At 48.7% G+C, this 24,258-nt stretch overlaps 1 protein-coding gene across 1 annotated transcript in view; it reads right to left on the bottom strand.

Moving 5' to 3' along the window:
• LOC147668336 (uncharacterized) overlaps nucleotides 1–24,258 on the bottom strand; it is a 190,156-nt gene that overhangs the window by 72,730 nt on the left and 93,168 nt on the right. Inside the window, exon 5 of the mRNA XM_086948588.1 lies at nucleotides 5,763–5,913. Within this exon, the coding sequence (XP_086804714.1) occupies nucleotides 5,763–5,913 (151 nt within the window). The remainder of the gene's footprint in view (nucleotides 1–5,762; nucleotides 5,914–24,258) is intronic.

The raw sequence follows: 24,258 nt of genomic DNA, 5'->3' as shown, positions 1-24,258 counted from the left end.
AAGCACAGCCAGGGGGCAGGGGAGCAAGCACAGCCAGGGGGCAGGGGAGCAAGCACAGCCAGGGGGCAGGGGAGCAAACACAGCCAGGGGGCAGGGGAGCAAACACAGCCAGGGGGCAGGGGAGCAAGCACAGCCAGGGGGCAGGGGAGCAAGCACAGCCAGGGGGCAGGGGAGCAAGCACAGCCAGGGGGCAGGGGAGCAAGCACAGCCAGGGGGCAGGAGAGCAAGCACAGCCAGGGGGCAGGAGAGCAAGCACAGCCAGGGGGACAGCCTCCCAGATATTGAGGCATACTACTGAGCATGCTAGAACGAGAGCACAGACTTACTTTTCCATGCAACTTATACACAACAGGAAGATGCATGCACAAGACAAACTTGATCACAATACGCAGGAGAATAGAGTGCACACTGCACGCATGCAAGATCAGGACAACTTAGCTTAAAAAGAAATAATTATACTCAGACCCAGGAAGTGCGTGTGTTCGTGCTCCATTCTAGGCGCATAGTGTTCGAGGTCAGCCTCAGTGGTGTTACGCTAACTGAAAGGGTCATCTATAGAATGTAAAGCGGGGCTCTGTAGTCTCCCACATCTCACAGATATGTATTTTCCCTAGGCTGAATGCGCCCCCCCGTAAAAGTTGGGAGCCCCTGAAACGTTGGGGGCCACTGCTCCGCAGGAGGTGTGGGACTTACATTATGCCCCTGCCGGCCTTCAGCAGGATGCCAGGCACCTAGGCACACGTCAAATTCGCAGAACCCATCAGACGAGAAGCGTGCTCGTGCGGAAGAACCTCTCGAAATTATCCAACGGGTTTGTCTTAGGGACTTGTAGAGGGCATTAAATATAGTGAAAACGATGGCTTAGAAAAATGCATGTTCATACAATCACACTGCGGGCTATCGTCCACTTTGTGTTTCTGCCGCAGTGTGGTGCTGTTGCAAAACAAACGTGTTCCTGGCACCCTTGAAAGCAGTCTTGGTCGAAGAACCCCGACAACCTTAACAATATTCAATGATATGCCTGTCTTTGCTGGAGTTGAATGAAGTCCGATTTCCGAACACCAGCGAGGTGGATCCGGCAGAAGATGCTGGCGGATGCCTGCGCTTAGAAGCCCCTCACCATGCCGCACTGTTGCGCCGGCACAGCCCCACGCTACCGTCTCTGTGCCCCCGGCACTCGCCCCTGCGGACCTTCAATGGTTCCTGAGGGGGAATCGCAGCGAAACATTCTCACAATCCGTGCCTAATGCATTAAACCTGCCTCTCCATTGTTCCCTCGACTTGCTCTGACCTTGCAGGGTATCACTTTCCAGCTTGTTCTTGAAAAGGCTTAAGTGAAAACAGGCAGGGTGTTCACGTTAAGTATACATGCTATAAAGCCATCAAATCAAAGAATGGTGAGAAATAGGTCATATTTTGTAAGGCGTGTGTGAGAATGTGTTGGGCGCTGTTTGAGTTGAACCTGGTGTGAATGGCTTATAAAGTGAAAGTAGTCTTGGCTCCTGCACTGCTTGCTAGAAGCCTTGGGCGGTGAGTAGGACGCGGGCAATCACTCAATAAAAAACCTGTTGGACTCTATGAGAGACTTGGGTTTCGAGCCATCGAGAGCCTGCACAGGCAAACAATAGGAAACAGGCGTCACTGAATACATTAGTGCATTTTCATTCATTCTGAGAAAAAAAAGTATGCTACCCCCGAAAATAATTTTTATTATGCGCATACTTGGCACGATTAAGCTTTCGAGGTCTCGAATTACAAGGCGTGTTGTCCTCATGCTAATGTGCAGTTGGGCATAAACTAAATCCTCTCAATTCGACGGAAAATGCGGCAGAGAGCGCAGCTCTCCGCTCTGCGCAGTCGGGTCGCTGTTGAAGTTCTAGTTGAAGGTATCAGGGCGCACCTTATCTTCTGACACGGGACAGTGACGTTTTAGAGTCACACTGTGTCCCTCCGTGCTCGCCTCTCGTCTAATGCAGCTAAGGCTGACACCCACCGCTGCACAGAACATCCCCCGATCAGCGTCCTGCAACTCCCCCGTCCCCAGAATGGTATATTCCGTTGGGCGATGCAGCCGAGCACCCCTTTGCTCGATTCCGTGTGATGTGATTTGCCCTCGATTTGACCACAGAGTCCACCAGAGCAAGAATAGGCAGAGTGGTGGATCCCTTCTCGGTTAATGAAGCAAACTTTGAAAAACTTTTGTAAACGGAGGTGTGTTCCTGAGCGCCAGGTCTAGGAAAAATGCTGCTGTGGAGGTTGTGTGTGGGTTAGTACTCCTAAATCCGAGCCCGCTTGTTGAACCGTGCAAGGAATCTCAGCGTCTCCTGCAGCGCGCAATCATCATCTTTTTAGTCCATGGAGGCTTAATTGCACATTTGTGCTAGTGTCTCCAGGAAAGTATTTCGGCAAGTATGCTTTCAGAATCGCCCTGAAGTCTGCTGTCAGCTTCGGACTTGCGAACGTACTACAGTGCCATACACATGGCAGAATGTACATAGTAAGAATATTATTTGAATCACAATTGCGTAATGGCAAGCCATGATTGTGTAACTTTTTTTTAGCTAATTAAGCCCGGGCTCCTATATGCCCTAGGAAGCGTGATCTCCCCTGCCTATTAGGAGGCATAACCCCTGCTGCTCTTTTCATAGCCCTGTCAGAAAGATTGCTTGTCCTTGGAAAATAGATGCATGCATTTGACAGGGCACAGTCTTCCCCCGGGCAGAGGGGAGGCTGTGTGGTCTCAATTTTGCTATAATCATGACCTCACCGCCATCGGAAGGCGCAGCAGGAAAAGCACCTTCCCAGTGTCCGCAGGGGCTGTTGCTAGGATTCCCAGGGGGCACAGGTCTGTCTGGTATCTAATGACAAGCGTTGCTTCCTCAGACTTTACCACACGGACGCCTCCTCCCCACAGGAACCGGAGGACTAGGGCAGTCAAGAAGTGTAACGCAAAACAATGGGGTCCTCCAAGCAGAATGTGGCGAGGGACCCCCGAGGCGTCCACACCTCACAGATATTATTATTACGAAATAGGCTGAACTGGGCCCCCGAAGGGTGGGGCCCCTTTGCGCTGCAGGGCTTGAGTTTGCTCCCTGGACCAGGGGGCTTCTTTTAGAGGGCGATGGGTGGAATGATTGTCAGGTATCCAGCCTGGAAACAGACCGGAAGAAACACAAACTCGAGTTTCTTATGGACGTGCATACAACCACTCCTGAATCCTCCTAGAGTACGAGCTTCACTCACGTCAAACGCATGACACGTTATGAGCACATTGCTTTAACTCCCACTCCCCTCCTTTCTGGAGCCACGCGCACTCATGGACTCTTCCCAGGCCCGCAGATGTCTGGGTGGCGCACCCGTTGCCCTGGCTGTGCCTATCTGAGGCCTCCTGGACCCTCACACAGAGAGGGGAAGAGACACACCGGCGGCCTGTGGGGGCACCGTCCCTGTCAGCCGGCTTCTGCTGATGAAATCAGTGGTTCAAAGAAAAGTGCAACTGAAACAGACTCCAGCCTACCTCCAAGACCCAGAAAAGCGGCTAGAGTTTGGGGCCGTGGGTTATTTTAGTGGTGCGTTATAGTCTTTTTTTAATTAAGAAAGTTTCCGTGAGTAAAGGCGGCACGTCTCGTAGGGTGTACCGAGGCAAGTGCGGAACTCCTGCCCGATCCTTGACACCATGATACGGGTGTCATACCCAAAGCAAGAGCAGACTACCGGAGAGCTGCGGGCCGAGGGAGGGAGGGAGGGGGGAGCGGGACTAAGGAAAGCTGCGGGCGGAGGGAGAAATATACATGGCTTTGTGAGAGCGCACGCTTTATTTGGCATGGATGCAAACCGCTCGGCTAGATGTCAGGTGAACGTTACTGTCAATTCTGCCCGCACGGTGCTTCACCATATCACGCAGCTTGTGCAACGCGCAGCGGGGACCCAGACCTGCGAAAGATAAGAGCGGCAGGGCGGCTTTGCAGAGTGCGCTCTGCGGCTCCCTGTGGTGACCCCAATGCCTGTCTGCCCACAGAAAACGAGACGGCCCGATGTGTACACACAAAGACTGCCAGGTGGAGGAGGCTGCGACTTCTTGGGGCGGCTGTTGTTAAATGGCTTAAAGAAAAGCGCCGCCATTTTCAGATTCGGACAGACGACGTCACAGGGCTAAAGAATGCAAAAAATCACGCCCCCGAATCCGAAAAAGACGGAGCTTATTTGGAGGGACGGCTCTCTCCTCCAATGGCTGGCCTCCTTTTAGGAAGCCAGCCAATGGAGGAGAGACGGGCGAGGGAGGCGGGTTCCAGACCCTACTAAGTAACATACGACTCCTCCCGGAAGCTGGCAAGCCAGCATTTCCGGTCCTCGACCGAAAAATCACAACTGTAACCAAAACGCTTTTACTTAAATGGTTACAGCTTAGGTCCCGAAATTGAATCCAGGGTCCAGTCCTGTGGTTAGAAAAGTAATCCTTAAAGTAATCAACTGCATTTATGTAGAAAAACCCATTGAGCTCAATGTTAAATTGTGTTACCTATTGCAACCACTGTTACTATTGTGCTTACAAAGTGTATTGCCTTTCGGCAAAGTAACGACCTAAAGTCACTCATATTGAGAAAACTACATTTTGATACATGATGGTTCTAAAATAAACTATATCTTTTGATATAAAACAATTGGCCTAGAGTTCAGTTCTTGAGTGTGTGAAACCTTTTGCTGACTGAGTGTGCACAACAAATGCTTTACACTGTCCTCTGATACTGCCTTACTGCTCGACCAAGCTACCACTTTAGAGAGTAAGATCAGATCTGACTTTAACCTCTGTTATACCTCTGGAGATTGGGGACTCTATACACACACTGTACCTTACTTTGGTCCAGTATATATAGAGCCACTTTCTTACAGTCTGTATTGCAATTTTATGTATACCGGTGACTCCCATTCCAGGGACGGGGAATAATACAAGCATGGGAATCTATGAAAGTTCCAATACTGGAGTAAAATAAAACAACTTAAAGAATATTTTTATACAAAAACAAATGGTGACTTTTAGGTTTTGTTTATACCAAAACACAGTCTGCAATGGCAGTGTGTATGTGTTTGGTGAGGGATCTCGGAAGGGTGCCCACAATACTTGCTCCAGCCCTTACAGACCCTCTCTGGTCACAGTCCCTTGTTACCACAGGTTCTTGTTACATGTGGGCCAGAAGTGTGCCAATTGTGGTAACAAATGTATAGTTTTGTGAAAGAACACAAGCATAGTGGTGTGGGTGGCTGAGCAAAGTCTCAGCATTTTAGGCTTTCGGGTATTGCAAATAAGTCCTCTTCTGGTATGCTCCACTGCAGGAACACCCCTTTAAGTACCTGCTGATTTAGTTCCCACTCGTGTGAAACTTTTTCTGATCCTAGCAGGTGTATTACGGTTATGATCTTCAAATTTCCTGAGCATACAACTTTGTTCCTTGTTTGAGGTGAAAAAGTGGTTTTGTAGTCCATTTGGCTCGTTCCGTCTTCCCCCACACCTGTGTTTTAAGGCTTTTAGGCATACACCCAACTTGCATACTTAGTTTATGGATTTAACTAACATAATAAATGTTTTCTTTAAACTTGCTTTTTGAAACGTTCTTTGGAGAGAAAAAAAGTCAATGGTTATACAATTCAATTTTTCTGTTAGTTACTTGGGACTACCGCATCCACAAGACCAAGTGGCACACTGAAAAAAGCACATCCAAAGAATACATATATTTAGAAGAAAGAAGTCATTTACATCAACTTACGTTTGAGGATTGAACATGTTGGAAAGTTGAAAGCATTGCGTTGCAAGTGGCTGTGAAGAAGATTGTGCAGCTGCAGCAGAGACTTGAACTGATGAAATGGCTGCGGCAGCAGCTGAAGCAGAGGCAGCAGCAGCTGCAGCTACAGCCAGTGCTGTTTTTTTTTAAAAAAAGAGAAGAGCAAGTTCAGCATGCCAGTTTTACCATCACCGTCATATTAAAATTATTAACTTGATAGAAAAACAGTACATTAACCTGTTTTACCTTCACTATAAATGTTCATACTGCATACTTTTTACAATTTATGGTGTCAGAATAATAAATTAGACATTTTCCATTACTAAAGCATTAGTTGAATGGTACAGTAGACTACCAGCTACAACAGAGTAAAGACACCAATCTATACAAAGGACTTGCATAAGACAAGGGCAAGCAAACTGTCACAATTTGTAGAATACGCGGTTGAACCGTTATTAGTCACTTAATCCATCAGACATAGCTGACTTTACATATGAAATCTGGCATACAAGTGTACTGTGTGGATAAAAATGGTGTTAATCTAGTCTGAAAGTTCAAAATTAGTAAAGGCAAAGGATTCATTCAAAAATGAAAACCAGGACCAAGTGTAGTATAGAGTATGGCAATGTTGTAAGTGTAAAAGCCAATTTAGAATGTTTTCTATGATTAGGAATTACATCTTTTTTTTAAGTTAGCCACTAATTTAAGTTATGCTAACCATAAAGCCTATTTCAAAGCCAAATCTTGACTCCTCATTCTCCCCAATATTAAACCTCTATGGAGACCTACCCTTACACTCACCTCTAACCGTACCACACTGCCGAACGATAATCCACAGCTTCAATTTAATTATAACTTACCCTAACAATAACCCATTCCCAACCTTTTTCAAAAACCTCATAACTCTAACCTTTTCATCAAATGACACTAATACGTCAGCATTTTAATGTCTGAACATTTTCAAACTTTCATTGACTCCTGTGTTTTCCCCCTACGTTTTTGCTTTCAAGCTACTAGTTTTCTCAATTTCAATTGTTCGCCCTTCCTACAGATCTCTTTTTCAGCTAATCACAGGCAGAAATTGAAGGCATTCACATCGCTTAAAAGTCCTTTTAACTATAACGCAGAGAACAATTCAAGGGCAACCTTCTAAGCGCATCTCACTACATATGCAGCACAATTGATTGATGTATTAAGACACCTAAAGAAAACAAGCCTGAAACATTCTATAGGCCAACACAAACTTGAATACTGCAAAGGAAAGATTATATTTTTGCTTTCTGGTTTTATTATTTGGATCCTAACCAGAAAGTGTTGTGCCATACACTAGTGGGAAGTTGCTTTCAACATTTAAACATTCAAATGCAAATTGTCTGCTGTACTACAGGGTGGTCAAAATAAAGTAATCAAATAAGCAAACTGCCATTCTAAATCTCCTCTTAAAAGAGCAACTTCAATTTTGAGTTAAATATAAAAATGATCTCTATACGGAGACTTGTTTTCTAAAGCAGCAGTACTATCAAATTACCACTATAATTCAATTGCAGGTGTTTGGGGCTGCAGAGCTGCAATCAGCCTTGGACTCTCTGTGGAAACTGAAACTGTACAAATGTAACAGTGATATTCTGCATATGGGTTGACTTTCTATTTATCCCACACATCATGCATTCAAATATTTACATGCCATAATTATTTCAGGTGGAAGTAATGTGAATGAGTACATAAATAGCTACTTTTAAGATGGCTTCTGTACTGATAGAAAGAGGCCAATGTCTAGTACTAACAGATTAAAGGCCTGTAAACAAGAGGCAGGATTGGATACTCCTTTTAAGCGGTTAATTACAGCTGTGCACAGCTCAGTATCGTGCAGGTACCAGACACAAAAAAATTTCATACACTAGTATCTCTTTGGTGCCCTCAATTTGGAGCCATTTAGACCGAGCTGTTCCGATATAGCAAGGGGTTTATTCAGCCAGAAGCAGCAAAAATCCTGCTTAGCAATCAAGTGACTAATCTCCGCAAAAAAGATGCGAGTAGCTTACTGAGAAGTTCAACAGATGTACCAGAAATCACAGCATGGTCTGAAAGATCCTTTACACCCTGGCTTGTTTGAAACTGTGGCCCAGATTATGTATTCTCTCAGTGGTTTGTGTAGGAAAGGGCCCCTTTTCTTACATGCGCACCCCCATTTTTGTTGGCTGGTAATTGATGCGACTGACAGGAAGTGCACTGGGTTTCTGCTAACCAGGTCCCCAGGGCCAGATTACTTTCCCAAAACTGTGCAATTGTACCCCAATTGGCAAAACCCTTCGCACTCCCTGTAAGTCCCTAGTAAGTGGGTACCTCTGGTCAAGGGGGCTAAAGGGGGTCCTTAAGGGCTACAGCATGAATTGTGCCACCCTAAAAGGACCCCTCAACAAACAGACTGCAACTGCAAGCTGCGAATCTTGGTAAAGACAAATGTGAAAACATGACATAACATCGCCGTGAGTCATGTCTACAGACACTGCATGCAGCAGAGGCAAGTCACCTCTACAGCAGCAATATACTACATCTGAGGACATAACTGCATGAGCAAGTATACCTCTGTGCTGGTCAGCTCTATTGCTACCAGTACAAGTGAACAGGGAAGCCATTTTAAGTACATTTACTGGACACTAAATTGACACTAAATTGAGCAACACTATAGTGCTTATGATGATCAAAGGAGATTCCCCGAGAGAGAACTTGCACATCATTTGGGCCCGCTTCAAAACTATAGCAGTTTGGTGAGCGGGGTAAAATACACACCTATTGTGGAAAAATATTTTTTTCGCTGTACCTGAAACAATACCATGCCATAATTTGTCTTTGGAGCAGCCTGGCAACCAGGGCAATTTGAGGTTTTCTGAAAGCAATAACGTATAATTTCTTCTCTCGCACCTCCAAATAGGCAAGGATAAATATAGAAAATCCTGGGTTCTAAAATCAACCTTAATGGAAAACCAAGGCCGTTTCTTGAGACCTGGTGGAAGTTTGTGGTTACTTGTGAGTATTGTGTGTGAGTACCGTTATTTACAACTGGCCACAATACTGCTGCACTCTAACTGTAAAGAAAGAATATCTTTCAGGACTTCACAATACCAGGTTAGAGAGGGCGAGCAGACTGGGCTTATACCAGGAGGTGGAAGGGTTACAGACTAATCAGTATTACACAGTAACAAACACTTAATAACCAACATTGTCAGTGCTACACTTGAGATAAAGAAAACTAAATAATTAACAGTCTCAAATAAACTAGAGGCCAGAGACCAGTTAAGGCATCAACTGTTACCTGTGCTTTGCTAAACAATTGATGGAGCAGATAGCTGCCAACTATTGACTCACGAGGTGCCTAGATCGTATCACAGTCAATACTTTCGAAAATAGTGGGACGCTTCGGAATATTCCAGCTTGGTAACTAGTCTGTTAGTGACCGCAAATTTCACTTAGATTTTCAGAAACCTGGAGGGTATAAAAAGTATTCAACAGCTCTGGATTCAGGGAGATGTAGCCCAGACAATCCACATCAGTTGTGTAATAACGGACTACCGCCTGGTCCCTCTACGGCGGGAGCGGATTGGCACACAAAACTTGCACGAACAGCATGCCTACCATGCAGGTTTACCCTTTCATCAATGACTAGTAATGGAGCAGCTCCACAAATATGGCATATCCATCTTCCAATCATATGAGCTTTTTGCAAGTCTTCTTGTGGATACAGTAATTAACTTCTGGGAGGCATGTAGAATACTCATGCAGACAGAAAAGTTATCTGTATCTCAAAAATTCACATTGGAAAAGCTTCTAGCACGTATCCAAGACCTAGGTGCGATCTGCCTGGAGAGGATCCAGCAGAAATGAATCCCCGGTGCAGTGGCTTCTTCCATACACAGTGTGCAGGCCTCTTCCATGCTTAAAGAACAAGTACTGGATGAATAGTCTAGTACTTCTAATTATCTGATGGTTAAGACAGGAAGGCTGAATCAATCTGAGGGTCACATTTATTAAAAAAGTATTAGGCACCTTAATTCATGGCGGAGCATTTTGTTCCCGTTTGCTGACAAGATGCTAAGGGTTCTGAGACTGGGGTGCTCAGTCAGACTGGTTTTGAATGGTCCAAGTGTCATGACTTTAGCCTAGGCCTATTAGTGGTCCCATAGCCAAGCAAGACAGGAAGAGGACAAGTGGTGGATGGGTGAGTTTCACAGACAGGACAAACCTGCTCTGGATAAAAAGAGTGTGTTAGATACCTAACGTTTCTTAGAGGGGGACAAGAAGGGTGCATCTACAGGCTTGGGTGGAAAAGATGGTCACCACGTATGCAGAAGACTACCAGCCTTTTGGTTTGCATTAACAAGGGGTTCAAACCTCCCACAATTAACCAGTTCCCTTGTCGGCCAAACGAACAAGTTACTTACCTTCGGTAACGATATATCTGTAAGAAAAAGTAGTTAGTATTAGATTCCTTACCTTAGAATATCCCCAGGCGTCAGTCTGGATCCGGAAACTTTTGCGTAGCAGTACCCCTGTGCGTCGGTAGGCGTCGTCTGCAGGCGTCCCCTGCGGCTCCGCGTCCGTCGCCTGCGTCGTGATGACGTCGCTGGAGTATATAGACGCCGCCTCCGCGCGCTGACGTCAGTTCTTTGCACACAGCTTTTCCGCGCCAGAACACGCAGAGCCATGTGAGAACCAACACTGGTGCCATTTGAAACTAGGGCCCTGAAAGGGATGTCCTTAACCCTAGGTATCAGTTCGCAGAACGGGGAGGATGGGTGGGTCGGTAATGAATCTAATACTAACTACTGTTTCTTACAGATATATCGTTACCGAAGGTAAGTAACTTGTTCATCTGAAAGAAACACGTTAGTATTAGATTCCTTACCTTAGAATAGATACCCCAGCAATACCAACCCCGGTGGTGGGTCTGCGAACCAATACATTCCTACACCAGAAAGTCCTGGAGGACAGAACGGCCAAAGAAGCCATCCCTCCGGACTTGACTGTCCAGGCAGTAGTGCCTCGCGAAGGTGTGCAGCGAGGCCCAAGTAGCCGCCTGGCAAATGTCCTGCAAGGGGACTCCCCGGCTCAGGGCAGTAGTAGCCGCCGTGGCCAGAGTGGAATGGGCCCTCAGCCCAACAGGGGGCTCCTTCCGAGCCAAAGAGTAGCACGCTTTGATGCACAGAACGACCCACCGAGAGATGGTCCGTTTATGTACCGCCCGTCCCTTCTTCGCACCCACGTAGCCAACAAACAGTTGGTCATCCACCCGGAACTGGCGTGTGCGATCCATATAAAATGAAAGCGCACGTTTTGGGTCCAGACGATGGAGCCGCTCTTCATCCTTTGAAGGATGCGGAGGCGGGAAGAAGGAAGGGAGGGTGATGGACTGCCCGATGTGAAAAGCAGAAACTACTTTGGGCAGGAAAGAAGGTCTAGTCCTCAGAACCACCTTGTCTGGATGAATGGACAAGAAAGGAGGTTTGACAGAAAGAGCCTGGAGCTCACTCACTCTCCTGGCAGAGGTGATGGCAACCAGGAAGGCCGTCTTTAAAGTCAGGAGACGGAGAGGACAGGAATGAAGTGGCTCAAATGGAGCACACATCAAGAAGGTGAGAACCAGGTTCAAGTCCCACTGAGGCATCACAAACGGAACAGGAGGATACATGTGTGTGATGCCCTTCAAGAATCTCGTTACAATAGGGGACTTGAACAAAGAAGGTTGATCAGGCAGCCTCAGAAAGGCCGAAAGGGCAGAAAGGTAGCCCTTGATAGTGCCCAGAGCAGAGCCCTGCTGGGCAAGAGAAAGAAGGAAGAGAAGAACCTCGGAAAGAGGGGCAGAGAGAGGATCCACAGCCTTTGCTGTGCACCATGCCACAAATCTGTTCCACCGACAGGCGTATACCGACTTCGAGGAGGGACGCCTGGCTGCCAGAATCACATCACAGACTTCAGGAGGCAAGTCAAATGGCCTCAACTGTCGCCGCTCAATCTCCAAGCATGGAGGTGGAGACTGGACAGGTTCGGGTGGAGGACCGTCCCCTGCTGCTGCGACAGAAGGTCCTCCTGAAGGGGCAGGCGGATCGGGGGACCGACTGACATGCTGAGTAGCTCGGGATACCAGTACCTTCGAGCCCAGTCCGGAGCCACAAGGATAACTTGGGCCCGGTCCCGCCTGATCTTCTTCAGCACTCTGGGCAGAAGTGGTATAGGCGGAAAGGCGTATAACAGACCGCAACTCCACTCGCGCCGAAAGGCGTCGCCGTGCGAGTGCCGTCTTGGAAACTCCAACGCGCAGAACTGATGACATTGCGCGTTCTCTTCTGTGGCGAATAGAACTAACCAAGGTTCTCCCCATTGCAGAAAGAGGCCTTGCGCCACGTCCGAGTTCAGACGCCATTCGTGATCCATCGAGCACCGACGGCTGAGTTCGTCCGCCCTGGCGTTCAGAGAACCTGCCAGGTGTTGAACCGTCAGAGTCACGCCCTGACGTTCCAGCCATTGCCAGAGACGCAGAGCCTCCTGGCAAAGGGTCCACGACCCCACCCCGCCCTGCTTGTTGCAGTACCACATGGCGGTGGTGTTGTCCGTGAACACCTGCACTACACTCCCGTTGACAAAGGGGAGGAATGCCTTCAGTGCTAGACGAATCGCCCGTAGCTCCAACAGGTTTATATGGAGCCGGGACTCCGCCGGAGACCAGATGCCTCTGATCTCAGCCTCTCCCAAGTGGCCTCCCCAGCCCTGGAGGGACGCATCCGTCACGACAACGTGCTCCGGTTGGGGAAGGGAGAGGGATCTGCCTCCGACCCAATCGCGGTCCGTAAGCCACCACTGCAGTTGTCTCGCAGTGCCCTCCGAGATCAAGACGTGGTCGGACAAGTTGCCCTGATGCTGGGCCCACTGAAACTTCAGGTCCCACTGCAGAGCCCGCATCCGCCACCGGGCGTGATGCACTAGAAGGATGCAGGACGCCATCAGCCCCAGCAGCCGCAGCGTCAACCTGACCGAAACCCGGGATAGCGGCTGAAAGATGGGAATCAAAGCCTGAATATCCCGGACCCGCCGTTCCGGAGGATAAACCCGAAACTCCAGAACCGCTCCGATGAAAAGGAGCTTTTGAGAGGGTCACAGGTGTGATTTCGGCACATTGAGGGAGAACCCAAGCTCGTGCAAGAGGTCTGCCGTCATCTGAAGGTGGTGGACGACTGTCTGGGGCGAGCCCGCCTTCAACAACCAGTCGTCTAGGTAGGGGAAGACTTAAACCCCTAACCTGCGCAGATGGGCTGCGACCACCGCCATCACCTTTGTGAACACCCGTGGGGCGCTGGTAAGGCCGAAGGGGAGCACGACAAACTGAAAGTGCTCCTGGCCTACCGTGAACCGCAGGTAACGCCGGTGGGCCGGCAGGACGGGGATGTGAAAATACGCATCCTGCAAGTCCAACGCTACCATCCAGTCTTGCAGGTCTAGAGCAGCCAAGACCTGAGCTAATGTCAACATCTTGAACTTCTCCTTCCGGAGGAAGCCGTTGACGTTCCGTAGATCCAAGATAGGACGTAGGCCCCCTTTGTCCTTCTTGGGCACCAGAAAGTAGTGGGAATAGCAACCACGCCCTACTTCTGGCCCAGGAACGCGCTCGATGGCCCCCTTGGCCAAGAGGGCCGTAACTTCCTCCTGCAGAAGTGTCAAGTGGTCCCCCGACACACGGTGGTTCTGCGGTGGCATGGCTGGAGGATTGGTCTCGAAGGGGAGGGAGTAGCCCCTTCGGACGAGTTGCAGCACCCACCTGTCCGATGTGATTGCGCGCCAGCGGGCGTGGTGATGGCGAACCCTGCCACACACTGGCGTCACATGGGCCTGAAAGCACGGACTAGGAGGATTTGGAGGCTGATGCTGCGGGGGGAGGTGTGGCCTGACCCCGCCCGCCTCCACGGCGGTTTCCACGGCCGCCACCGCGTTGAAAAGATTGTTGCGGCGCGTGGCTGGCAGCACGTGTGGGGACGCCCCTTCCTTGGCCACGAAAGGAGCAAAACGAACCCGTTTGCTGGCGCTGGGTCGAGAGACCCAAGGACTTGGCCGTGACCCTGGAGTCCTTGAAGCGCTCCAGCGCGTGGTCCGCCTTGTCACCAAACAGGCGACAGCCATCAAACGGCATGTCCATCAAGGCATTCTGGACATCTGCCGAAAAGTTGGCGGATCTCAGCCAGGCGTGGCGACGAATCGCCACCGTCGTGGACATCGCCCTGCCCAGCGAGTCGGTCGTATCAAGACCACACCGTATGGAATATTTTGCTGCGTCTCGGCCCTCAGCCACAGCCTTGCCGAGCTTCGCCCGCACCTCCATGGGGCATTCTGGCAGCAGGTCCGCGACCGTATCCCACACAGAGTGGGTGTAGCGGCCCAAGAGGCAAGCGGTGTTGCAAGACCGCAGTCCCAAACTCAGGGACGAGAAGACCTTCTTGCCATACTGGTCGTACCTCTTAGATTCCCGGTCGGGCGGGGCCGACGGGAATGCGGTCTGGGAAGTGGAGGCCTGGATCACCAGACTCTCAGCGGTGGGATGGGTGGACAGGAATTTGGGGTCGTCCGGACACGGACGGTGGCGTCTGGCCACGTTCCTATCAACAGGCGAACCTGAAGAGGGCCTGGACCACGTGCCCAAAAGAACGTCCGACAAGGCTTCGTTAAACGGCAGCAGTGGCTCCTGTGGGCATGACTGCGGTTTGAAGACCTCTGTGAGGATGTTAGGCCTCACGGCCGCGACGGGGAGCTCAAGGTGTAAGGCCTTGGCAGCCCTCATCAACACCACTGAATAAGCAGCCCCCTCCTCCGATGCCACGGTAGGAGGCGAGACAAAGCCAGGGTTAGGAGAGTCGTCCAGACCACTGGCATCACCCAAATCACCTGACCAGTCCACGTCGTACTGACACTCACGTGACAGAGGGTCCTCAGACCCCTCCCAACCCTCTCCGTACTCTACATCATCTCCATATTCGGAGTCAACAATGTAGACCGGCTCCTCGGGGTTCACAGGCCCCATCGGTGTCGAGCCCGGCGTCAAGCGACGCCGGTCCGACTCCGCATCCGGATTCGGGGCGGGAATGGGGACGACGCCGCCCGGAGCCGGCACCGGAGAACCAGCGCCGCGCGGGGAAGGCGTCGGGGGTAACCCCGATGAAATCGGCGCCCGAGAGGCCGGTAGACCAGCCGGCGTCGACCCCGAAGGCCACTGCGGCGCCGGGGTCAGAGCCGTCGGCGGCACCGGGGCTGGAGCACCCGATGGCGTCGAGGCAGGGACACCCGAACCGCTAGGGCCCCCGGACGGTAGCACTGGGCCCGAAGGCGCCGTAGGCCCCGGAAGAGTGAGCGCCCTCATGGCCATGAGGAACGCCTCAATCTCCTCGGGCGTTGCGCCTAGCCCAGGGACCGGAGGGTATGGAGCAGGCCGCGCCGGCGACTCTCGCGGAGCCGCGGTCACCCGAACCCCCGGCCGCGTCGCGCGAGCGTCGGGGGGGGGAGTCGGAGGTACGATGACGATGCCCCGACTTCTTGTGCTTCCTACCTGAGGAACCAGACGAATGGTGACGACTTCCGGAGCGCTCGGCACGGCTCCGCGACCGCTCCCTCGTACGCTCCCTGGACCTCCGGCCGGACCGGGACCGCTCTCGACGCGGGGCCGACACCCGGAGCTCGAGCAGCTTGCGGGACCGCTCCCGTCTAGCCTTATTTGTCAAGGCCCGGCAATCGACGCAGGCGTCCACGTCGTGGTCGGGGCCCAGGCACCGGAGGCAGAGACGGTGATGGTCCGTGACCGACATCGTGCGGTCACAACCGTCACAATTCTTGAAACCGGGCATCCTACCGGCACCAAAAAAGTATAAGAAGTTTACAAAACTTGGTCAAAAGACCGGAGTACTGCTCTTCGGATCTGCGCTTACTGGCACGGAAAAAAGAAGAACTGACGTCAGCGCGCGGAGGAGGCGTCTATATACTCCAGCGGCGTCATCACGGCGCACGACGCCGACGACGGACGCGGAGCCGCAGGGGACGCCTGCAGACGACGCCTACCTACGCGCAGGGGTACTGCTACGCAAAAGTTTCCGGATCCAGACTGACGCCTGGGGATATTCTAAGGTAAGGAATCTAATACTAACGTGTTTCTTTCAGATATCACACACAACATAAATCCTTCAAGCATGCCCCAGAAATGATAAAAACAAGTGATCCCAGCTATGGGGACTGAACAGACCTTTACTGGTGTAAGCCACTAAGCAGTACATGGGTACAGGTAAAAAGGCAGGTGCCGCTGGTCTTACAGCCACCACATAGCGGGGGAGACGGCTCATTCAAAATGTGGGTACATTCTGTGTCCATAGTACATGAACAAAAAATAGAGCCCCAATCATTGGGCTTCTGCTAGTCCAGAGGTCATGTAAGAGAAAGGCTGCACTGCTTTACAAAGGCATGCAGAGAATTATTTGAATTTCATTTATTATATCATGCTGTATGCAATCAACATTCACCTGTGAATAGTCTAGCAACCACAGAAAGTAAGTTTGATCCCCAATTAAAGTGCAGCAGTAGTGACGGCCCTGTGCATCAGTGGTTACCAAGAGTACTCACACAGAATCCTGCTGACAAAATCTTCCTGCTAAGTCTCAAAGAAACAGCCTCACAATATACTCATCACATATTGTTCAATTTAAGTTATATGTAGAGGCTGTGCTGATTCTATGTTTAGGGCGTGCCCTCTATTAATAGGATGTTCAGGACTTTTTTGTGTCAGCTGGCCTGAGCACTTCTAGCTGATGCATGGCTGCAAATGCATACATTTACATCAGGGAATAGTATATTACAGACTAAATGCTCCAAAGTTTATTTCAGCTAGTTAAGAGCCTTATACAGGTCCCTCATTTGCAATATAAAACACAATTTTAGACCAGAAATATATTAGTGCTTCAGCAAGACAAGCTTGAAAGTTTGTCATGCATGAAATGTGCTGCTAATGAGTATCATTTGTATTAAGGAGATAGCTTGTAGCATTCTCGATACAAGTAATTTACAAGATCTAGAATTATTTTTATTTCATAGGAGCACCAAACTGCACAAAATAAGCAAGCCTACTTAGTGCGCCTGCCAACATTTTATTCTATATTAAAAAACTTTTGTGGCTGAAAAAAAACGCTGACAACTGGAACACAAAAAACAAAGAAATTGGTTATTTCAAAAATCACTGGAGAGGAGTAGAGACTCTTTATAAAGTTTAGATTAGATCTCATATTTTATCAATATTACTGGCACACTGCTTCATGGAGTCCCTATTTGCCCAAAACTGAAAAACAATCATTGGAAGAGAACACCCAAACTCTAGAATATATATGGACACGGTTTCGTGCCCTAAAAGTATTAATTTAGGGCATGTAGTGCTGTAGAGTCACGTGCTCTGCATCTTCTCATCATCTAGTGTTGAGCCTGGACGTTTGCAACTTGTTTTCCTTTGAAGTAAAGCACCAGTAACCTGGCTCAACATTAGACTGCTTTCCTGTTCAATAGGAGTACTGGAACAGTAGTATGGAGAAAACTTCTATTGTGAAAAAGGCAAGATAAGAGTAAAAACAACTGACCATCACTGGCTTTTAGGGCGGAGGGTGAGCACATGTGAATCTATACTATTATGTGCTACACAAACAGTCACAGGACCAGATTTAGCATTTGTAGCACTTGTGGCTGCAGAAACACATGCTCTGGACAGATTGTAAAGCAGTGGCTAGTGAGCTAATTAAGATACAGGGTTCATAACACACTTTGGCCCAAAGAAGCCTATTGATGGACTTGGACATCCACACAGGAGTATTAAGAAATAGGGTTAATTAGGTGTGAAAGATGCTAGTCCTACACAAGTACCAAGACCACAAGTTTATTTTTTACAGGGAACCAAGTACTCCATTGTAGCACTCAAATGCCCCAGGAAAGCAAAGCACAGCAAACCATGGCCCACTCAGGGGAGGTGCTGTGCTCCCTGCAGTCTCCCACTGCTTTAAAATCAACGTTGGTGGAGCCCGGCATTCCTTGGAGCAAGGTACCCAGGGATGGGGTCACAAGGGTCAAAGCTTTGCTTGGGGAGTGGGCCCCACATACGCCCCCTCCGCATCAAAAATAATAAATCCAGGTTATGCCCACTCACAGGAGTGTTGCCCTCCCCAGGTGGAACGAAGGAAATCTAGCCAAGCGCCATGTGCTTTTTTCTCGGCTCGGTTCTCCTGGGAACAGAGCGTTAAATGCAGATCTTAATTTCAGTGTCACTTCTCCGGCAGGTAATTCTGTATGATTAGATAGACCTGGAATCAGATTATGATCAGAGTCAAGGAAGTGTGACAATTTTAAGAGTGCCATATGGAGTGTAGGTCCGATGTCTGGGACTGTGGATCCATACTCTTTTGCAAACTTACTGAAACCTGTAGGCCTAAGTAGTGCAAAACTGCCCTTTAGTGCAGATTTTGTCTATAATGTGTAATACAGTTTAAGCGTCAGTCCTTCAGTAAGTGCCACCAACCTACACCATGAATGCCCACACCTACCCCAGGTCAGTACCCATGAAGGATTCCTGGTGCAGCAGGCTGCTTGTGCACCGATACCAGGCTGCACAAAATAGTCTCATAAGGGCAGACTGCACATGTAACTTGCAGAGAGAGCCTTTTGACCGTAGCTGTGTAGCAGCAGTGAAACATTCAAGCAAAACTCACTTTGCAACTGTAATGTTTGGTGAAAGAGTGAAGGTGACCAAGTAACAACTTTGGAGATGTCTGCCAAAGGGAAGCTAGAAAAGTCAAGGAGACATCCTTTTGGCAAGTGGAATGCACTTTAGCAGGCACACTAAGGTGAGCATGACTTTGGCATAACACATTTGTATACATTTGGCAATTCATCTCAAAATGCCTGGGTAGAGATTGGGTGACCATTTGGGGGTTGGCAAAGGGTACAAATACTAGTTTTGTCATACCCAAGCACTTTGTCCCATCAATGTAATGAGTGTCCTTTTAACATCTTGTGTGTGTTGAGTCCTTTCCGCTACAGTCAGAGTGCAGGAAGAAGGCAGTCAGCTCAATGACTTTAATGTGAAAAGATAATACTTCTAACATTCTATTATTTCGCGAATCAGCCAATGCTAAACCTCTTCTGCCAGTGCAGACTGCTGGGGAGACTGGGTATCCCTCCATTTTCTGGATGCAGTACATTGCAGTCATGTCTGTCTTTAGGAGGGTTCTTTTTCCTCTGTAGAGCCAGAAGTTGGCTTTGCAAGACAGGTAGCCAGTAATTCCAGGAAGTTATGACACCCCTGGCATAGCAGTGTCCCAGATTCCCCGGTCACGGGCCTGAGACGAGCACTCAAACCCATGAGTTAAACATCCTTAATGATGGTGACCTGCAGAAGAGGATCAAGGATAAGCATAACGGGCAACAGATTGTTGCTATTCAACCATAAAAAAGTAAACAGTCTTGATCTTTACCAACACCAGATACTCCAAATCACCCTTCACTTGTGCCCATTGTCTAGCAAAGGCAGCAGAAGTGCTGGCATGTGCAGCACGACATCCAGTATCTTAGTTATGCATGAAGTCATTATTTCCAGCAACTTCATAACCATTCCTATAAAAAGAGGAAGTCCAGTCTCAAAAAGAGGCAACCGTCTTTGGAAAGCCATCACGCTCTCTTGGTTGGGGTATGCTTTCCCTCTAATATTGATGAGGGTGTATCCTATGATCGGCTGGATCTGGCTGAGGATGGAGATAAGATTTTCTGGCATTGATGGTGAACCTCAGCCTGTGGAGTAAGGACATGGCTAGGCATTGTGGTCTGTCTTTGTTCTTGATCAGCCTGTCATCTAGGTAGTGAAAGCAAATGGAATTCCTGTGCAGATACACAACCACCACCTACCACCAGAACTTTTGAAAGTTACCAGTAATTAGCTGAATGGATTAAGAGGAAGTAGAGGTATTTCAGGTGTAACAGACAAGAAGTTGTCCTGGCAGAGAAGTGGGCTGACCTCTTGTGTGGTCATATGGGAACATTCTGACAGGATGACCTCTTCCTTGCACAGCTGAAGATGTTCGCTGCTGAGGACAAAGCAACAAGGTAGCATGCTTGGAAATCGAGGTGGTGCCACTGCATACAACACTATCTACTGGTCTGAGGTAATTATCTCCAACTGTAATAGGAAGAACCTTAATCTTCCCCCAATAGATTGCCCAACCTGTGGCTTGGTTCCTACGAGAGCTGGATTTAGGTTAAAGAGACTGGAAGGCACAGATGGACTTCAGTGTCTATATCCTTTCTGATTTTTTCAGGCATGCCATCAAGTCGGGGGCCAAAAAGATGAGCATCATCAAAAGGCATGATTTGGAGGTGCTGTTGCATCTTCGGCCAGAATAAGGCACCAAGAGTGCTGACATGGCCAGATGGTGGTAGATACAACCCGTATCACAGTTACCACTGCACAACTGATCGTAGCACAGCTAATAACCTTGCCCATTGCTAGAAATGTGTCCCAATTTTGTGTGGGCTTCTGGTACGTGCATTACAAGCTCTTCAATTTTCTTTCAAGTATGCTTATCATAGAGATAGAGGATGCCCATGTAGCTGGCAATGTATGAGTGGATGGCAGCCCCACACTGACCATGTGCACTTGTTCTCCATTTCGGGTGAAGGCACATCCACCGTTGCCTGCACCAAAGTCAGTTTGCATGCGGTATGCACTACAAGGGAAATGGGTAGTACGTGAGCTCCCAAATGCAGACTGGGTTGTCCGGGGAGGGCTTAAAGAATTTTTTCTACACAAAGGGAGACCGCTTTCACCTTCTCCGTAAACCTGTCCACAGCTGAACTGAGCATGCCACACAACAAAGGGAGGGGTTTCTGTTTTGGATAGTGTTTCCACCAGGAAAGGTCTTGTCTTGCATCATAGGCATTTTTTTTATCATCTCATGGCAGGCAGTGGTGGTGTCAGGCGAAGAGGCTTTGGAATGACATGGTTCTACACAGGTATCATCAGGAGCATCCATCTGGTAGTCCTCCCAGGGGTTTGTGCCCATATTCAGGTACTAACTGCTTATCGGGGTCCTGCGGATAATATGAACTACACAGATTCCTGTGTGGAGACTGGAGTTCTAATGGGAGGCGGGGGTGGTAGACCGTATCTAGGAAAAAGTGGTAGTGGTGTAGCAGTCATTGTCAAAGACTCAAGTTGTGGTCAAATCATCTATGGGGTCAAAAGTTAAAGGTAAATAAAAAAAAAACAACTACATTGAGGTCATAGCCAATGTGTTATGTATACACATTTACAACTTATTTTTCTTTGTTGAAATCTGGGTCAGAGGACCTGTTGTGACTCCTCCCTTGGTCCAAATGCACCAGCACACTGGCTCCACCTCATTGTTTTCTGCTCCGTGGTGTGTGTAGTGTATGTGGAGTGCAGTGTTGAGGACAGTGTTCTATATATTTAAGGGAGCGAGCACCCGGTCTGAAAATAGAAAGTCTGTTTACCGCCCAATGCCAGCTTTAGAGACGGCATGGCCCCTGTAGAGTTTGACAAAGGCCACAAAAAGGGGTTCAGACTTTCTAAAAGGCTTAGTTCTATCAATGTAATACATGAGCACCCTCTTAACATTCAGAGTTTGAAGGGCCATTATTGCTAGAGTTTGGCCTTGAGAGGAAGACCAATAGCTTAACAGTCTGGTTCGGATGAAAAGGGGATACAACCTTGGGGAAGAATTTGCTGTGGTTGAAGATGCAACTTTTTCACACTGATGGTAGAACCTAGGCTTGCTGGTTGAATTTGTGCTAGGTATTGCCATTTGCTGCTGACTCTTGATCAGCCAATCGTTTAACTATGGAAAGAAATGTATGGCATTTCAGCGCAGGTGCACTGCCAATACCATTTGGTACTTTGTAAATACCTTTGGAGCAGTAGAGACTCAAAATGTAAACCCTTAGAACTGGTCATCAACATACCATGAACAGAAATTTCTGCTGAGTAACTAGGTAAATAGGGAGGTGAAAGTAAGCATCTTTCAGATTTGGTGCTGATAAGAACTATCCTTGGCATAGAAACAAAGTCATCCTGTAAGGTGACCATATGAAAGTGTTGGGAGAGGATGAACTTGTTCAATGGTCTGAAATCGAGGATTAGCCGGCACAAGCCATTCTTTCTGCAGATCAGAAAGGACAGGGAATAAACTCTTGATTTAGTCATTGTGTACTGGTTTCATGGTGCCCTTTGCTAGAAGCACTTGAACCTCTTCCTCTACAAGGTGAAAATGGCATGAACTAATTCATATGGCAGTGCGGTGGGATGTTGGGAGGGGCTAAGTGGAATTCGAGGCAGTTCCCTTCCTGCACAATGGAAAGGACACATTATTCAGAGGTGATATTTTCACACTGCGTGAGGAAGTGCCTCAGTCTTCACCCGACAAATGTGATGTGGTAAAGGGGAAGGGAAGGATATTCACTGTTTGCCAGAGGAAGGCACCTCTTGTGAAGCAACCACTGGTTTCCAGTGTTCACTTTCCATAAAAGCACCTCCTTGGAAGGTCTTGGGTTGCTGTACCCGGTGCTGTTGGCACGGGGGGTCTCTGAACTTAGGCTGCCTGCACCTCCAGTTTTGCTTCCTCTGAAAAAACTATCTAGGACAGGGAGGCAGCAGGGCATCCATGGATTTGGCAACACTGGTACTTTTTTTTGGTAATCATCTAGTTGAGCTGGGGACTGAACAGATGCTCTCCGTCCAAAGACATTCAAGAGGTGCTTTTGCCTGTGGAGGAAAATAGGTATTAATACCTCTTGCAGCCATATAAGTGGTGTGGAGGGCACAACTAATGTTGGCACTGTTGATTTTCCACATCCCAAACCAACTCCTGTTTGTGAGGACGATGGGCTTCCTGGATGTGCTTCTCCATTTCCACTCAGTAGCGCTCATCATACCTGGATAGGAGACCCACTGAATTTCCAATTAGTCAATGAGTGGCTGCCCCAAACATTACGTGCTTCCCAGGAGCATCAATCTGCTCCGACTCCTTATCAAGCGGTGTGTCCTCTAGCCTATCCCAAAGCTTTTTTAAAGGTAGTGAGGGGAGGGGGCAATCTGTCCAGAAATGCAGACTGGATTGCCAGGGGCAGGTTTACACATTTCCTCAACTTAAAGACTCCCCCACCCCGACCTAAGCATTACTTTCGGCATTTGAAGGTATTGACCCGACACACTCCGTCCTGGACAGAATCTCAAACAGGAAGTAAGGTCATCCTGCATGGCATGCAATTTGAATAAATTATGCTGTGCAGCTAGCTGTATTACTCCATGGGATGTTGTAGAATCATCATGTGGGGATGGTTTGGCAAGGTAGAGGTCAGGTTGTCTACAAGATAGTCCCTCCCAAGGATCATCTCCCTCACTGAGCCTGAAGGGTTTGTCATAGATGTCTTGTGGATTGTAAGAACTGTTGGGCTCCGAGTCAGTGTCTTGTGGATCATGCGGAAAAGAGGCAAGGGCAGTTGTGGTGGATTGGGTGGTAATAATGTACAGCTAATTACAGAGTCTCAGACCCTTTTGGGGGTTGGTGGCACGGAAGAGTCGAATCCTAGTTCTTACAAGTCCAGCCGGTGTATTTTTGGGAACCCGGAGGAGTCCTGGAGCCAGAGGTTTGGCAAGAATTTTGACTATGTAGATAAAGAAATTTTTGCTTTGCACCCAGGACCTACAACAGCTTTTCATAGACTGAAGCTTCTGTGCTGTCCAACTTCGGCACAAGCTTCAATACCAGTTGCAGAGTATCTTTTGACAGTTTTCACCAGAGTAGGCTTTTTCAGAGACTCTGGGCCAACACAACAAATGAGTGCCGTGGGTTATGCACCTTTGGATGAGTTCTTCGCAAACGAATCTCAGACGCTGGAGTCAGAGGCAGTCCAGATGGAGGGTTAGTGCAGTTTCAGGCTTGACCCCGGGCTCGCTTCCTTACTCCAACTGCAGCAGTTCCTTACTTTCACCAACGTATGCTTCAGGGCTGACTTTGTGACACCATGAAGACCCATGCATTTGACCCAGATACTGGTGCGTGTTGCACCGCTGCCTCAAGGAACTCAGCCTCCTCTTTGAGATCAGGGCTCTTGGACAAGATAGCCACTGGACTTTCATCTACCCGTCATGCCTGGCTTCCTCGTCGTCCACATGTCAGCTTTGAAAATGTTAGATGTCTCCAACGAGGCTCTTTTTTGCATCCTGTGGTAGGCCCAGATCCTTTCCCTCCAATACCTGGGTTTTCTTGTAGCGGAACGCTAGGCAGGCTTTGTAGGAAGTCTCTTTGTAGTCTGGGTAGAGGCAGAGGTTGCAGACCTTGTGTTGGTCTCTCCAAGGGTATTTTGGGTTACACCTAGGGTAGCATTTGAAGGCTGTATGTTCCATACCCATGCA

The sequence above is a fragment of the Lissotriton vulgaris genome, unplaced genomic scaffold (genome assembly GCF_964263255.1).
Source record: "Lissotriton vulgaris unplaced genomic scaffold, aLisVul1.2 SCAFFOLD_640, whole genome shotgun sequence".
NCBI lineage: Eukaryota > Metazoa > Chordata > Amphibia > Caudata > Salamandridae > Lissotriton > Lissotriton vulgaris.
This window is presented reverse-complemented; position numbering and strand designations above follow the sequence as displayed.